Source organism: Eptatretus burgeri, unplaced genomic scaffold, assembly GCF_056783735.1.
Source record: "Eptatretus burgeri isolate ZD-2024b unplaced genomic scaffold, Ebu_testis_v1 Ebu_testis_scaffold_904, whole genome shotgun sequence".
Classification (NCBI taxonomy): Eukaryota; Metazoa; Chordata; class Myxini; order Myxiniformes; family Myxinidae; genus Eptatretus; species Eptatretus burgeri.
The window spans coordinates 7,671-25,000 of record NW_028222853.1 but is presented as its reverse complement, the minus strand read 5'-3'; the positions used below and the strand labels follow the sequence as shown (position 1 = coordinate 25,000).

The 17,330-nt window shown below is 48.0% G+C and overlaps 2 protein-coding genes across 6 annotated transcripts; one reads left to right on the top strand and one right to left on the bottom strand.

Annotated features, from left to right (window-relative positions):
- Window positions 1-6: 6 nt before the first annotated feature.
- LOC147007014 (junctional adhesion molecule 3B-like) lies at window positions 7-12,085 on the bottom strand. 4 transcript variants are annotated; one of them, XM_085867638.1, is made up of 10 exons: window positions 11,739-12,077; window positions 10,802-10,867; window positions 8,510-8,632; window positions 3,882-4,049; window positions 3,527-3,729; window positions 3,290-3,389; window positions 3,001-3,108; window positions 2,853-2,871; window positions 325-391; window positions 7-190 (listed from the first exon to the last, which is right to left on the bottom strand). In XM_085867638.1, the coding sequence occupies exons 1-10, from the start codon at window positions 11,803-11,805 to the stop codon at window positions 128-130; spliced, it is 984 nt and encodes a 327-aa protein (XP_085723764.1). In that variant the 5' UTR covers window positions 11,806-12,077; the 3' UTR covers window positions 7-127. The 4 variants fall into 4 exon arrangements, with proteins under 4 accessions (XP_085723764.1, XP_085723765.1, XP_085723766.1 ...); XM_085867639.1 differs by lacking the exon at window positions 11,739-12,077 and adding an exon at window positions 11,199-11,719; XM_085867640.1 differs by lacking the exon at window positions 8,510-8,632 and having other exon boundaries at window positions 11,739-12,085.
- A 521-nt stretch (window positions 12,086-12,606) lies between these two features.
- Window positions 12,607-14,121, top strand: LOC147007013 (tubulin-like protein alpha-4B). Of its 2 annotated transcripts, none has more exons than XM_085867642.1 (3): window positions 12,607-12,878; window positions 13,378-13,519; window positions 13,654-14,121. In XM_085867642.1, the coding sequence occupies exons 1-3, from the start codon at window positions 12,754-12,756 to the stop codon at window positions 13,696-13,698; spliced, it is 312 nt and encodes a 103-aa protein (XP_085723768.1). In that variant the 5' UTR covers window positions 12,607-12,753; the 3' UTR covers window positions 13,699-14,121. The 2 variants fall into 2 exon arrangements, 1 of the variants encoding a protein (XP_085723768.1); XR_015054471.1 differs by having other exon boundaries at window positions 12,609-12,878; window positions 13,418-13,519.
- The last annotated feature ends 3,209 nt before the right edge of the window (window positions 14,122-17,330 follow it).

Below are 17,330 nucleotides of genomic sequence, written 5' to 3'. Positions count from 1 at the left end.
GGGCCTGAACCCAGGACTTTGTGCACCATGGAACTTGGTTGTCCTGGAGAGAAGGCCTGTTATGTCAACAGATGGTGTGGAGGCACACCGAAACAAATTCAGAAAGACATCCCTCATCCGGCCATATTTAGTCTTCATTCAACCCATAGATGTCATCGACCCAAAACGATAACTTGTGTCGTAAGTTCCCCTGCAAAAGAGGTAGAATAAATTAATCCACAACGCTCATCATATCAATCAGGTACCCTAAACACCAAGGAAATCAAAACATCCTCCGAACAATCAATCACATTTCACTCGAATCCATGAGCTCGAGTGATTTACCTCCTCCAGGCTCTCTTTGAGTTTCAAGTCAATTTTGCTTCGTCGTGATTCCTTCAGGCAGTAGACCCTGGGATTCCAAAAACAAGCACAGTGTACAGATCGAGGTGATTGTATTCCCACCAATAAGATCACACCATTGTGTTTACGAGACAGTGAAGATCAATGTGAGACTATTAAAAAAATTTTTTTAAAAATCTGTGAACGAGTGAAGGTGATTTCCTGTTTCCACCAATCGGAGGTGACCCAGGAAAAAAACAGAGTCAACGATTCAGCACACCCAAAATCCTCCAATCATGACCTCCATTCAGTCCACCAGACAAGTGTCGCCTGGACAAAGCTCAGTCTTTAAACTAGTCATGAAAGTAAGTACCCGATCACCATGATGTCGCTATCAGCGAACACAAAATGTAGTTAGAAAACAAGGGGAGATAAACAAGTTATAAACAAACAAAACGTGGACTGAATACAGGAAGTGAAGAGTGGGGAGAGAAGTGCGGGGTGTCATGTTCCGATTTCAGGTCCCTTCGGGGCCGGACGCCATCTTTTCTGCTATGAGAGGTGGTCTTCCACAGATGAAGACACCTCTTCTGGAACTGTCTTGTTTGACGGTGTTTGCTATTTAGTTGTGTGTTTTTGTGCTGAGTTTGTGTGTCCCTGTCAGCCTCATCCCTCACCGGCATCACAGGAGGGGACGATAGATTTGCTCTCCGTCTGCCCGTCCGTCCCACCTGTGGTTTTTCAGACTTTTTTCACCAAACCCTTTAACATATTCAACCGAAACTTGGTACACGGCTTCATTATGATAAGTTACAGAAGAAGCTCGAGTTTCAGGGCGTTTTGTAAAATTTTCACAGAGTTATGCCCTTTTTAGACTTGGAAAATTCAGTTTCTTCTTCTTCTTCTTCTTCTTCTTCTTCTTCTTCTTCTTCTTCTTCTTCTTCTTCTTCTTCTTCTTCTCCATATTGGCTCCTGTTTCGGCACGAGCGTGCGTTAAATGCGCGCAAATTTTTTTTTTATCTCCCGAACATCCATTGGGACCGGTCAGGGACACGTGTTACGAAGCAATTCTTGCTTTTGTTTGGTAATGACAAGCACTGAAAAATATTAATATACGATTGAAAGTTTGTAATTTTTAGCGGAGACTCACAAGACGTTATCAATCGTAATAAAAGTGATTTTAAAAAATGTCTTCCATTACATTTGGAATTGTTCGATCGGTCTTTTCAAAACAAATCTCCTGATACATGAATTGAGGATCGGTTGCGAATCGATCAAGACGCGCACATATTTCGAGCCACGACTCCTAATAATCTTGATTGAGATTTTTTTTTGTTCGTAACGTCACCTCAAACTAGGGTCAAAATGGAAATGTTCCAATGTTTTGATTTCCCGACACTTTCAGTGTGTCATGTTTGCAATTTGTCGTTGGTTTGGCCTTAAAACGGAATCGATTGACCGGACGAGACTGTTTTTAGCCCCTGCTGGACTTCATCTGAAATGGGAGGCTTTAGGATTTGGTCTCACCCGTCTGTGCGTCTGTCTTGTCCGTGTGTCCGTATGCAGCCATATCTCGGACACGTATGGACGGATTTTGTTCAAACTCGGCACAAACACAAAACATGATGGTATACATCAGCACATCATTTTGTTTCACGATTCGATCGAAGATGGCCGACTGGCGGGACTTGTAGTTGTAAAAACCCGACGTTGAACACGTCCTCAACCGTTTGTCGGACATGCATTTCCCAATCTTGTTCAAACTTGGAACACTTATCATGAATGAGGGCTCACGTTTGCACGTCATTCTTTTTTCGAGATTAAATCAAAGATGGCCGACTGGCAGCCATTTCGTTCCTTAAACGTGTCCCCAACCATTTCTCGGACATGCACGGTCCGATTTTGTTCAAACTTGGCAAAATTACTAAAACCACGGGGGGCTATGGACATTTTATGTCTTGTTCTCTTTGTTTGCATTTGCTGTCAGTTTGCTATTTATTTAAATTCCAGCAGTTTGACTTTAGGAGATGCAAGAAATTGAATAATTGGCCATATGGGTCACTTAATTCCAGAGCGAGAGAGAGAGGGAAAGATAGAATTTGGGTTTGGGGTGAGGGGTGTGGGGGGCGCTACTGTAGCGATAGGGGGCATTCAAACCAAGTTACGAAGGGGAAGCAGCATTTTGACACCCGATGGGAGGGAAGGGCCTACTGTTGAAACAGTTTTATACAACGCTTCATTTCAGGCCTGAAGTGGTGAAGTCGTGATTCATCATGTTCGATAACTTGTGCCGACGAAGCCTCATTAACAGCATCATAACATTGTCAGGTTGTTTGTGGTTTGTCCGTGTCTCTCCGCTGGAATGTGGTGAAAATAACACAGTCGGGACGGAAGGTTCGAGTGATGCCGAGTCGACCGTCTTGCATTCATACCGCACACACGGTTCATGCTTTCAGCAGAACCCCCACACCTTCAATTTGTCATGTTAACATAAGCACATGCGTTACGTGTAACTGCAGTGCGGAGCTCACCGAGAAGAAGGGAACATTTCTGCAAAACAAAGAAGAACAATAAGTTCACCTTTCGAACAATCATTGAAACAATTCAAGAGCAGCGAAGGGAAACGATGCACGAAAATGCACAGTAAGGGATAACAAAAAGGAAGAAGAAGACTCGTACTTTTTAAATGTCCCATCTTGTATGCCCACCACACACCGACGATGCACAGGGCCACCAGCAAGAGCACCACAATAGCCACAATTACTATAACGTGCACTTTCAATTTACCTGCAAACAGAGAAAAACATGAGCAGGTGGGTGCGTGAGCCTGGCGGGGTACCACTCCGGTCTACAGTACCTTCCGTACACTTTGTAACGTACAACGCCTGAAGCACGGATCTCCGGTGTGATGCAAGGGGAAATGCTTATTATCTATTACGAGTGTGCGGTCAGTGCAAGCAGCTCTTACTGACTATCATGCGTCCAGGCAAGCACCGGGCCTGTCCCGCTGGATTCCAAGCGACGCAGTGGTACAGACCGGAGTCAAACGGCTTGATCAAACGGAACGTCTGCACAGTGGAGAGGGGAGGACACAAGCAAAGAATCTGCAAACAACATTCTTGTTTCATCATGAAACTATGCAAGGTAGGCATAACTACAGGCCTAACTGCGCCGCGGTTGTTCAGTCGCTCCCTCGTCGTCTCACCAGGCTGCCGGTTTCCGTATCAAGAACGTATGAAGAGTTGACAAACTTCGTGCCTGCTCGAGGGACGACGGGGAGCTCCTCGCCATCTCTGAACCAGTAATAAGAAGCCGGTGGAATGGCGTTGCTTTCGTGGCACCGCAACGCCACCGACTGACCGATATACGCCGAAGCAGGAACCTCACATCGGGGAGTCAATGGCTTCACTGCGAGCAACAAAAATCCAAATGAATACTTGTGAGGAAGACAGCGAGGGTCGTTGGTCACGATGTTGAGGAATCGAGGCCAAACTTTCAAACCACATTGCACGAGTGAAGCGCAATCGGACAACCGGCAGGAAACTCGGACCTTCGCTCACCTTGCACCTCCAGATTAATGGACACCTCGCCGAGAGACTTGGCGTCTTGAGGAGCAGTCACTTCACACCGGTACTTTGCCGTGTCAAGGCGTGTGGCGTTCCTGATGGTGATGGACACATCGCCGAGCCGTGAGTGATCAGAGAGGTGTGCTCGACCCCGGAGGTCACCTGCACAGGGCGATAGAACCACCAATTATTTATTGGCGATCACGTATCAATACGTTGCTCAAAGGTCAATACATCTCTTCGGTTGGTTCAGAGTTTTAAACGTCTTATAATTTGAATCGAGGTTCAATTAACGTATTTAAAGCATTCATATTAAAAAAATAAATCGTTCGGCGAGATGATTAAAAACATAAATACTGGATCATGGGGTGTGGCGCTGCCGGTACCTGTCCAGGAGAACGATCGTCCAAGTCTTCAGGTCCTTGGTGCTTCCAGTCTTGCTCTATGGATGCGAGACTTGGACTCTGACCAGGGATATGAGACGGAGACTTAATTCCTTTGGTTCCAGGTCTCTTCGGAGAATCCTTGGCTATCGCTGGTCGGATTTTGTGTCCAACGAGCGGTTGTTGAGAGAGACTCAAATGAGATTTGTTACCTGCATAGTCCGTGAGCATCAGCTGCGGCTGTATGGACAGGTGGCTCTTTTTCCTGATGTTGATCCTGCTCACCAGATTCTCTCAGCGAGGGAGTCTCGTGAGTGGAGGAGGCCAATGGGCCGACCACGTGTCTCGTGGTTGCAGCAGGTTGATCGGCATCTCAGGGAGATGGGGATGGGCCAGGCATCTGCTTGGGGGATGGCCAGATGGAGGCCCCTGGAGTACCCCCGGAAAGTGGACGCAGCGACGCGCTGCTCCGGCGCATGCTCCCATGACTTGACCTTACCTCACCTCTCCATTTGCACACCCAAAGAGGCGATGGAAGCCCTCCCCCCCCAGTCCCCCTCTCCCCTGCACACGCAAAACGCCCACTCATACTGTTCTGCACTGTACTGCGCCTGCGAGAAGAGCTGCACCTCATCTGTGAGCACCAAGCGTCATGGACATGAACGTGAGAGCACCCGATGGGTTAACGACCACAGACGGGTCGAACGTGCTCAATTAAACAATGTGGGAATGGAAGGAACACGGAGTGGAATTCCGCCGGACCAAGGGACGACCGAACGGCCGCGTAACCGAAGGCAAGACCGATGGGGGTGAAGGAGGGATTGTTGAAAGGATGGTTGTTGAAGGGGGGGATTATAATTGGTGGACCGTTGAAACGGGTCGATGGGGTCATGGAGTGAAGATTGAAAGTAGCAGAGGGATTGAACAGAACGATGGTGGAAAGGAGGAAAGGGGGAAGGGGGAGACATTACACTGGAAAAATACAGCTGAGCCAAAGCATGCCCCCCGAACCGCCCTTTGACAAGGGACCAAGGACTCTGTCGACACAAACACTAATGAAATAACTGATCCTCGGGTCACGTACGTGTCCAGGTATGCTCTCCCCCTGGGGTAAGTTTTCCAAAACCATCCCACTGCATGCCCGTAGGTGCGTGGCCGTACGTGCGTGGCCGTACGTGCAAACAATAAAACTTTAAAACCGTGTGCCAGAAACAACAACCACACAGGCTGTTCCTTCGCTCTCACGTGCCCGTACGTGCGTGCCCGTAAGTGCTTGCCCATACGTGCAACAAAAACAAAAAAACGAAAAACTTTCAAACCACGAGACAGAAACGACAACCACACAGGCCGTTCCTTCACTCTCGCGTTCTCGCGACAACCACACTTCCACACACAGAGTTAATTAAAATCCAAATTAAAATCAAGTTTACCTCCCTGTCTTTGCTTGCCATGACATTTCATTTGCTGCCATGTCACCGGCACGTCCCGTGACGTCATCGTCGGCCGGCCGCGCACCGGCCTATGCAGCCACGCCTATGCAGCAACGTGTCATGTCATTGGTTGGTAAATAAATGGCCGCAGCAACGTGTCATGTCATTGGTTGGTAAATAAATGACCATAACTTGGGAAGCACTTGTCCGATTAATATCAAACCTTGAAAAGGCACATCCACATGTCCCCAGCAATATAATATAACTGGGAAGTTTCAATTAGATCGGTTGTCGAGAAACATCAGTCACACACACGCGCGCACACACACACACACACACACACACACACACACACACACACACACACACACACACACACACACACACACACACACACACACACACACACACACACACACACTGCTGGAATTATAGATAGATATTCGACAGTATCCGCCCGTAGGGCGGGGAGGGAATGAAGGGAGGGAATGGAAAGGCAGTGTTAGGGTTAGGGTTGGGGTTGGGGTTGGGGTTGGGGTTAGGGTTATGGTTAGGGTTAGCTGTTACGGTTAGGGTTAGGGTTAGATAACTCTAACCCTAACCCCAACAGCTTAGGTATTTCATTGTATCCAACGGTTTGGCCGTCTATAAAGGACAAACAAACATGAAAAATTGACGTTTTAGTCAATTTAGGACGTCATAACTCGAAAACCGGAAGTCGGAAGTGAATGTCGTCAATCAACTGTGTCATTTAATTTTGATTATCTGTCGAATGGCGTTGGTCCCGTCTCGATCGGATGAAATTGATCTGGTGACCTTGACCCCTTGATCCCGTGACCTTTGAACTTGAACTTGACGGATTCGCGCCCGCCGGCGGAATATTGTTGCGGATTCGCGCCCGCCGGCATGCTGACGGCCACGTAACTCGAATCGCAGCACGTCGCCCACCGGACGGACAATCCAGTCGTGACCCTCTCGGACTAACGCCGGGAACCAGTCACGGGTGGACCTTTCGGTCTCACCGCGATCGAGCCAATCAGCCCCCGCGTGGGATAGGGTTGCTCGCCAAATTCGACCTACCTAAGTACCCACACGGAGGGTAGACCGGGCGGTCGCACCTCGCCGCAGGTCGACTTCGGACACGGGCCACTTAAGCGACCCGTTCCGTACTATCGGGATAACCGAGCGGTGTTATTCGTCGACCTCGACGGTTCGATTAATTATCGGGCATATTCAGCCCACTACCAACCCTTTACGTGAAGCAAGATGAGGATTCAATGAAAGAAATGACGAAGCGAAGCGGGAAACAGTTCAACACAAAGCACATTTATTCGCGATGAACGGAAAGCACACATATTCAATTCCACCAAAAGCACATAGAAAAGAAAAAAAACACAATGCAATTTACACAAAAAGCAAATGCGACAATGCAGATCTAATACCGATTACGCGAGCACACGGCAACACTTATACAATTTTACTTCACAGACGGCGCCGACAACACATATCCAAAACCAAGAAAAAGAACAGAGAACCCTCAAGGATGAGGCGGGCCTGAGGCCGAGACCGGGTCGGGCCTACCCGTCTGGTGATGAGACGCGGAGCGGCGATGGTGTCTCAACTCCGTGGGCCTCGCGGGCAGTGTCTGGTAGGGGGTGGGAAAGGGGCCCCCTTGGTCGCACTATCTCAGCGCGGGGGGAAACAGGAGGGGGTTGCTGATGCTCGGGGTATAGAGGATTCCTACTCTGCCTCGAGTCCCGCGACGAGCGTCTCCACCTCGGCCAGGTCGCGCCGTCGGCCTCCCTGGTGTGCAGCTCCCTGCACGACGCGAGCACCCCCTCGTCTGCCCTTGCCGCCTCTCCACAGCTCCGTCCCCTCCGTTCCGACTCCAACGCACACGACGACGACCAACTCCTTCTTGCTTCTTCTTCCCAACTCCACCGCCCGCGAAGTCTTAACTCTTGTCCTTTGACTGACGAACGCGGTCGCTTATATAAGCCCCGTGGCTTCGCTCTCTCATCTTTGACCCCCTCCCTTCGACCTTTCACCTCGCTCCCCATTGGCCTGAGAAAAAGTGGGCGTGAATGCTTTTTGATCCATAAATTTGCATATATCGATCGCCCTCCAACGCCCTGGGGGCGGGGCCAAATCGCCCCTCGCTCACCGATTGGACGGAACAAAAGTGGGCGTGTGTCGTTTTTGATCCGTTTTTGAAGTGGAAAATCCGTGGTTTTGTACACGCTGTTCGGCGCGCGCCCTGCACGAGTCCAACACCGGTACCCACAAGCGGCGCAAGAACGGTGGCGATGCGACGGTTGCGAGGTGTGACGTGAAGCGGCGCCGCGGTGGGTGGTTGATGTGGTGGTTGGTGGTGGTAACAATGGCGGTTGGTCCAAATTAAAGATAGTAAAAGAAAAACGGCTATCCTGAAGAGTCGCAGCACGCATAAATGACATGTATTCCCACTAGACAACGGGTTTGGGCCTAACTACACATGTACTTACCGAGATATCTCACCTAAGGGACCTGAATGGTGGTTTGCGAATTTGGTAACCACAACAATATATATATATATATATATATATATATATATATATATATATATATATATATATATATATATATATATTACAATAGATCTGACAATCAACAATCTATATTGAAGTGTAAAGACTCTGACACCGACCAATTACAATAGACTCACCATCTCTTCAAGGGACAGGCGAGGCTCATGAAAATGAAACTAGAAAAGTATGAACATACAACATTATAAAATAAAGTTAATCTGTGACGTTTTCCAAAGACGTACCAATGAGTTCTCCGTAAGCGTAGACAAAATTGGTGTCGTCGGTGGTGATTTTCTTCCACTCGACACGTGGCTCGACACGTGGCTCTCTGCTCCCGGTATGGTACTCGCAAGGGAGTGTCACTCCTGGAAACAGGTAAGTCTTTGATGAAGGTTTCACTCCAGTCTCACATGGACCCAGAATGTGTTCATTCATGTCAAGCCTCAAATAGGAGGATATAACGGAGAATCCTTGGACCGAGATGTACGATAGAAGCACGTTCCGGAAATGGCAGGTCACGTCCGGCATCGCAGAGCCGGGAATGACTGCATGCATTTCACCCACGTGATCGTTGAGGCCTCCCCGCGTTTGCCAGGTCTTCAGGCATCAAAGGGGTATCCTCTTGTTACCATGAACAAGTCTTACATCATCAAAGGGTATCCTCTCGTTACCACGAACAAGTCTTACAGCATCAAAGGGGAATCCTCTCGTTACCATGAACAAGCCTTCCATCATCAAAGGGGTATCCTCTCGTTACCATGAACAAGTCTTACATCATCAAAGGGATATCCTCTCGTTACCATGAACAAGTCTTACATCATCAAAGGGGTATCCTCTCGTTACCACGAACAAGTCTTACATCATCAAAGGGGTATCCTCCCTTACCCTGAACAAGTCTTACATCATCAAAGGGGTATCCTCTCGTTACCATGAACAAGTCTTACATCATCAAAGGGATATCCTCTCGTTACCATGAACAAGTCTTACATCATCAAAGGGGTATCCTCTCGTTACCACGAACAAGTCTTACATCATCAAAGGGGTATCCTCCCGTTACCATGAACAAGTCTTACAACATCAAAGGGGAATCCTCTCGTTACCATGAACAAGCCTTCCATCATCAAAGGGGAATCCTCTCGTTACCATGAACAAGCCTTCCATCATCAAAGGGGTATCCTCCCATTACCACAAACAAGTCTAACATCATCAAAGGGGTATCCTCCCGTTACCACGAACAAGTCTTACATCATCAAAGGGGTATCCTCCCGTTACCATGTACAGGTCTTACATCATCAAATGGGGTATCCTCCCGTTACCATGTACAAGTCTTACAACATCAAAGGGGTATCCTCTCGTTATCCTCTCGTTACTACGAACAAGTCTTACAACATCAAAGGGGTATCCTCCCGTTACCACAAACAAGTCTTACAGCATCAAAGGGGAATCCTCTCGTCACCATGAACAAGTCTTACACCATCAAAGGGGTATCCTCCTGTTACCACGAACAAGTCTTACATCATCAAAGGGGTATCCTCTCGTTACCACGAACAAGTCTTACATCATCAAAGGGGTATCCTCCCGTTACCACGAACAAGTCTTACAACATCAAAGGGGTATCCTCCCGTTACCACGAACAAGTCTTACAACATCAAAGGGGTATCCTCCCGTTACCACGAACAAGTCTTACAACATCAAAGGGGTATCCTCCTGTTACCACGAACAAGTCTTACATCATCAAAGGGGTATCCTCCTGTTACCACGAACAAGTCTTACAACATCAAAGGGGTATCCTCCCGTTACCACGAACAAGTCTTACAACATCAAAGGGGTATCCTCCTGTTACCACGAACAAGTCTTACAACATCAAAGGGGTATCCTCCTGTTACCACGAACAAGTCTAACATCATCAAAGGGGAATCCTCTCGTCACCATGAACAAGTCTTACACCATCAAAGGGGTATCCTCCTGTTACCACGAACAAGTCTTACATCATCAAAGGGGTATCCTCTCGTTACCACGAACAAGTCTTACATCATCAAAGGGGTATCCTCCCGTTACCACGAACAAGTCTTACAACATCAAAGGGGTATCCTCCCGTTACCACGAACAAGTCTTACAACATCAAAGGGGTATCCTCCCATTATCACGAACAAGTCTTACATCATCAAAGGGGTATCCTCCCGTTACCACGAACAAGTCTTACAACATCAAAGGGGTATCCTCCTGTTACCACGAACAAGTCTAACATCATCAAAGGGGTATCCTCCCATTACCACGAACAAGTCTTACATCATCAAAGGGGTATCCTCCCGTTACCACGAACAAGTCTTTCAACATCAAAGGGGTATCCTCCCGTTACCATGGTAACCAATCAGGCACAATTAACCTCTCACAGTTTTATTCCTGATTGTAAATGTTGGAATCCGACATCTTCGGTCTCTCGTTTCACGACTCATCGACGGGAATGACCCGCATCGTGTAACAAGATATCGTCACGTGATAAAGTGAAACACGTCACGTGACGATCTACTTACGCTCAAACTCCGTGACGACGGGATTCGGGTTTGCAGAGTTCACCGTGACCCCCAGCACGTGGACACCTGGTGGACAGAAACACCTTTAGTGTGTGCACACCTCGCACTGATAACGGTCCTCATAGTTTGTCTGTAAGGGGGATAAGGTAAGGGGGGTTGTGGGGGAGAAATAAGCAGAGTTCTGGGGTTTATACCCCAAGGCAGATCAGTTTTGCTGAAGCAGTTTCTGGGCGAGGGTTATCCTAGGTGGTTTGCCGTTGCCTTCCCAGCAAGTAGTTAGCCCAGGGATTAGTAACTAGTTCAGTTAATAAAGTTAGCAATTGGGAAATTCGTTACGATAGCTCGCCTCCTCCTCCTCCGGTTGAACGTCCATGTTAGGTACTCGTTGATGCATCACCTTTCTTGGCGAGAGTTCCACCGTACTCGGCTGTTTGTTGCATCACTCCCGACAGGACACGACGCACTCACTGCGCGCACTCCGTCCACAGTTCACTCCTCCCTCCCCCCAGCCACACCTAATGACGTCACATCAGGTACGGACGGGAGGTACCCTGTACTTATCCAGGCGGTGCTCGTCAAGGTTGAGTACTAGTTAACGATTTTTAACTAGTTCTCTGCACTCGTCAAAGACTTGACAAACAACCTTTGGCTCACCAACGTGGACGAACCCGGATTTTGTACACACGTGGACATTGTCAGACATCGGACAATTCCCCGTGTGTGACTCTGTCCCAATGGCGGACAACCCTGTGTGGCTGAATCATTTTATTCCAGCCGATCGTTTCCCCAGTTTAGTAGGCCCTTGGCGTCTCCCCTTCGCTCCGACATGACGGCACCGAAGGCGATGAGGACTCAGAGTAAACCGGAACCGCCACGGGACACCCGGACGTGAGCAAGACCCGAAGGGTGAGGGGGAAACCGAGAGGGAGGAACTCACGTGATATCAACGGCGGCAACACGAGAACAGTGCGGAGGACCACGTGACGCACGAGCCATGCCGCCATTTTGGGGACGTCATCGGAGTCTTCTTCTTCTTCAGTATTAACTCTTCCAACACCCCCATCTCATCCATGAACACGGTAACGGAGTCTTCTTCTTCTTCAGTTTGAACTCATCCAACACCCCCATCTCATCCATGAACACGGAAACGGAGTCTTCTTCTTCAGTTTTAACATCCAACACCCCCATCTCATCCATGAACACGTCATCGCAGTCTTCTTCTTCTTCTTCTTCAGTATTAACTCTTCCAACACCTCCATCTCATCCATGAACACGGTAACGGAGTCTTCTTCTTCTTCAGTTTGAACTCATCCAACACCCCGTGTCATCCATGAACACGGAAACGGAGTCTTCTTCTGCTTCAGTTTGAACTCATGTATTACGTGCGTTCGATCGGGCGGTGTAATAGACGCTGGAATCAACGGCGGTAAAAACCAGGAATTAATTTATTCATACGACTTTAACAATCTTTATTTAATTTAAATTAAATGATACACTTGAACACTATAAAACAGAAATCGCCTTCTTAATACTTCCAAGAACCTCCGGTTTAGCATTATTCGGACATGTTCTATCGGGCGGTGTAGACGGCGGTATGTGAGACGACTTCATCGGCGATAAACTTCCGGATGTTTTTTCAAAACAATCCTTAAAATCATTATAGTATTAAAATATACACTTACAAACACTGCGCTGGGTTTTGCTTCGATGGATTCTCGAGTTGTTGTTCTTTCTTCATTAATTCCGTCCAAGAGACTGATTCTGATTGGTCCGGCTCATTCCTTCCGTCGGCCTTGAAACTGCCAAACGAGTGAAGAAGAAGAAGATTTGTGTGGAGTCGTGACGGTTCACCCTCCCATCCAATCAGGTGCCGCCTTGTTGAGACGTATTCTCGTCCTGCGTCCTTCATGCTCCTCGATGTTTGTCCTTGTTGTTGATGTTTAATATGTCGGATGGTTTTGGCCTCGGTACTCCTGGTATCCTTGGGACTCTGCTGTATAACGAGCTTGGCGAATCCACGAGGTAAACTGAGCCGGGCTCACTACCGGGAAGGTGGAGCACAAGTCCACACATGGCGGTGAGGATTTACTCCACCGCCACCGAAGGTGGAAGGAGGTTATGTTTTCACCCCTGTCTGTCTGTCTGTGTGCAGTATGTCAAGTTGTGGACGGATCCGGATGAAATTTAGTGGACAGGTTGGGGGTGTGACAAGGACTAACTGATTCAATTTTGGTGAAAATCCGAATCCGGATCTGGATACGAGGATTATTTAATTTTTAAAGTGATTCTTCACCATTGAGAGATAGTTCCCAAAACGATATAGTTCTGTATTGTATGATATTTTAAATAATGTATTTGGGCCCGATATGTTCTAATGGATCAGGCATCACGTGGCGGAGGTGTGCGCTCTAGCGAGTACCCTTCCAGGTTCCAAAATGTCCCTCGAGTGACGCGGTTTAATTTCGTGTTTATACATCTTCACCCGTCGTGACCCGTCGTGTGAGTCACCTGTCGATAAGTTTCTTCTTCCGCCTCCTTCTCCTCTTCCCTTTTCACTTCTCTTTTCAAACTTCCAGCTTGTGTGGAACTTATCGAAAACTCTTCCACCCCATGCAGCTTATTTCAGGTAAAGAGGAAGCAGCCAACAACTATGCTTGGGGCCACAACACCATTGGAATGGAGATTGTGGACCTGGTTCGAGACCGCATCCGTCAGCAGGTAAATCAGTAAAGAATCGCTTTCTCAAAATAAGTTCCTTAATATTTTATTTATTTTATTTGGGCTTGGAGGAACTTTGTGGCCTCCTGTTGGTCCAGCGGTGATGTTGGAGCCATTGTTTCTCCTCTTCCCAGGTCAGCATGAACTACCGGCCTCCGACCATGGGACTCCGGAGGTGATCTCGTCAAGCTCCAGTGGGCCGTGTGCACCGGTATGTGGGGGATGGAATGGAGGAGGGAGAGGTTTCCTGGGCACGTGAGGACCTCGCTATGCTGGAGAAGGACTATGAGGAGGTCAGAGGTGTCTTTGTTGATGAGGAGGAGGTTGATGATTTCTATATGGTTCAGGCCCTCTTATTTCTCCGGTTGTTATCCATCGTATTGTTGTTGTGGAGTTTGATGTTAAACCCGAGAGGTTCGAAACACATGTTTTTTGACACTGGCAGCTATACAGCAAGTGTGGATGTAATCGGCACAAAACTGGAGGATTAGAGACATGACAAACAAACACAAACACACAAACAAACACCTGTCCGTGAATTATCGGAAGCAAGCAGAAATACCTGTGTTATGGATTCACGATAAAAAGCTATCGTAACTTCACCAACCTATCGACCTGTATCTCTATAGTCATTCACTAAGGGTTTTGGTGTTAAATTAACAACTCAGAGTGAAGCTTACAGGTGGGGCATCTACATCTTAAGAGAGAATGTCATGGTAAACTGCGTTGTCGGTGTGGGCACCATCTTTGTCCTGGTAATTGCCGTTCTTGAGTCGGATTTTGATGTTTTCTTTCCGTCCAACCCTGCTCATAGCAACATATAGTTGACCATGACAAAAGAAGTCCTGAGGAAGGAAGATTCCAATCTTTGAAAGTGTCTGTCCTCGGGACTTGCTTGCAGTCATGGCAAGAGACGGTCTGATTGGGAAGTGGCGGCGCTGCATCTTGAAAGGAAAGGTGGTGTCTCAGGGCGAGATCGGAATCCGTGGAACGAAGGTCTGTCGAGCAACATGCGCACCTGCAGAAACGGTTGCTTTGATGACGCGGTCATGCATCCTGGTAACTACATTTTTGAAATGGATCAAGTAGAAGTTTCATCGAGATTTTCGATTGGAACTTTGCATCTGGAGTGAAGAGTCTGGCCATTGGGAAGGAGAGCGGCTGCAATCCCACTGGTGGTCGATGCCGAGTGTTAAACAAAATAACAGTCAAAACGTGATGAACAACAACTGGAAGCTTATCTTTGAGAAAGTCGGCAGAGACCCCTGGAAAGAACCAACCGTCACTCAACAATCGGAACCTGAAGTGGCAAAGTGAGGAGCCTCAGTTAGTGAAGATCTCGAGTCTCAGTGATGAGGTGTGATGCAGAGGAGATCCTTATCTCCCCTCAAGCCATTCTGTGATCATATTTATGTTTTCAGTCGAAAAGTATTTGGCCTGTGGATGACAAAAACACCATTTCAGGTGGGAGCAAGCTTTCAAGAACTCAACGGAACCTTCCAGGTCCTTCCATCTCCAGGTGTTCCATTGTCTCTGAGATGCACCTCCCCATAATTCAACATCAACAACTTCGTCTAAAATCAACATGATCTTTCCTGGGAAAGCCACATTTTCAAGCTGGCCTCCAAAGCCAGTCACTGACTGGGAATCCTCCGTCGTGCAAAGTCCTTCCTCGGCCCACCTGAGTTTCTGACCACTTACAAAGCTTTCATCCGCAGCCTGATGGAGTACTGCTCTCCCCTCTGGGCTGGTGCTCCTGCCTCTCACTTTTCTTAGCTTCACGCTGTGGAAACCAAGGCATCTAGGATCACTGGTATCTCCCGCGATGAGGCTGAGTCTTTGGGCCTCTCACTCTCTCACCGCAGGCTGGTCGGTGGTCTTTCTGTCTTCTGCAGTCTCCTCTCCAGCCTCGCCCCCCCTGCTGTCTTTGCGATTTGTCCCCACCACATTTCCGCAGGGCGCTCAAGGTCTGCCAACAACCCCCTTCTGGGAAAACTACCAAAATCACGAATCACTGCTCACCTTCACTCTTTCATTCCTCTTTTTTCCCGCCTTTGGAATAAACTCCCTCTCTATTCATTCCCATTCTTCCCTCCAGGCTTTCAAAACAGCTGTTCACCACCACCTCTTATTGTCCACCATCCAAATCCTCGATCTTTTCTACCCCCGTTAATCCACTCCAAACCCACCTCGTTCAAATTCCCTGCTTTCCTTTCTGAAAGTCCCTGTAATGTCCATCTTGTGTACCTCGTGTTCCCCGCCCCATCCCTCTCCCTTCCATGGATCTCCCAATGTCTTGGTTCCTCACTGTTTTGTGCTTCCCTCTCCCACCCCTCTTATCTCCTGTTCCCTTTGTTATATGTTGTGTTCTCTTCCACGAGCCTCGACAATGTATACAAAACAGAGCCACGACAACCAGAATTCACCAGAGACCAAGTCATGTTTATTTAATGAGAAAGACAGGTAAAAACACGTATGTAATAAATAAACAATGAGCACTCCAACAAAAACCCTTTACCCAACACCCAAAACATACGCACCCACTGTATCAAACGAAAGATAGGAATATTCTTAATTATTTATCTTCAGTCCCAATCTGACACACCACCGGAGAAAGACGGGTTTGACAAGACAGTGTGAATGCTGCGGCCAGACACCTTCAGAGTTTGAAAAGGAGGATTCTGGTGTCACTCGTCCGGCAGGTCGCTGACCACCCGTTGCTCATCTCAGGCACCGATAGTTGCTCGCAGGTCACGGCAGGCAGAGGAGATCAGGAAGGAAATGCAGAATTCCAAAGAAGAGGCGATGCAGCTGATTCCGCTTCCCTTCGGCGGCGGCACGGCGAACACGGACTTGGACAAGGCAACACTCGTCCGAAAACCTCCAACGCTCCTGCCCTTTTATTAACTCCATCACGTGCTTCCGAAATCACGCGCCACGCCCCTTCCCTCTCTCTTGCTATTGGTCGTTCAACGTGTGTTTTAACACTTTTACCACGAACTTCTTGTGGGAAACAAGATGGGCATTCAACAATGCCCATCTCAATCTCCCGCCGAAACTCGCTCTGAAAGGAACATAGACAAAGATTTGGTGGTTGTACAAACAGACATGATGGAAGGGACCTCGTAACAGTGTTGGATGAGAGACAAAGAAAATCGTCTGTTGTCATTCTCTTACTTTTTTGATTCCCTCGTGTCTGGACCTGGGACGTCACAGCAAGTTAATAAACGAAACCTTTGACAATTCGAAACAATCTTTCTCGACTCCATTATCCCAACACAAGAAGTGAGGGAGGGGAAATGTGGTGACGTCACATAAAATATATAATTATGCACTCCCACTCTCCCCACCACACACACATTTATTTGTATGACCTCAACATTCTCTGTAAACCACCACCGTGCTCCCCAGGAAGCGTGCCGACTTCACGTTCAAAACACCCGCCTTTCCTGTCACGTTGGCATGACAACGCACGGCCTGGTGTTCTTTGTGATGCACAAACGGGAACAAATCACCAATTGATTCACAGAAGTTGGAGACTCCCCCTCTCATCCCAAGCAGCCGGTCATCCCTCTGGGAGCTCTTTGCTCACAAATGCTGGTGAAAGGATTGATTCCTCCAGAGTGTGGATTGCTGGAACACATGTGTCTGGTTCGGGAGACGCGACTTCCCTGGAAACCCGCCACGAGTCTTCAATTGATTGTGAAGCCGGTCACGATCACCGTCGTTTACCTGCCGTGAAAGGAGGTTGTGTTGTTTTAGGAGGTGAGCACACGTCCTCCACACATCTCACTTCTGATGCTGGCTGAAG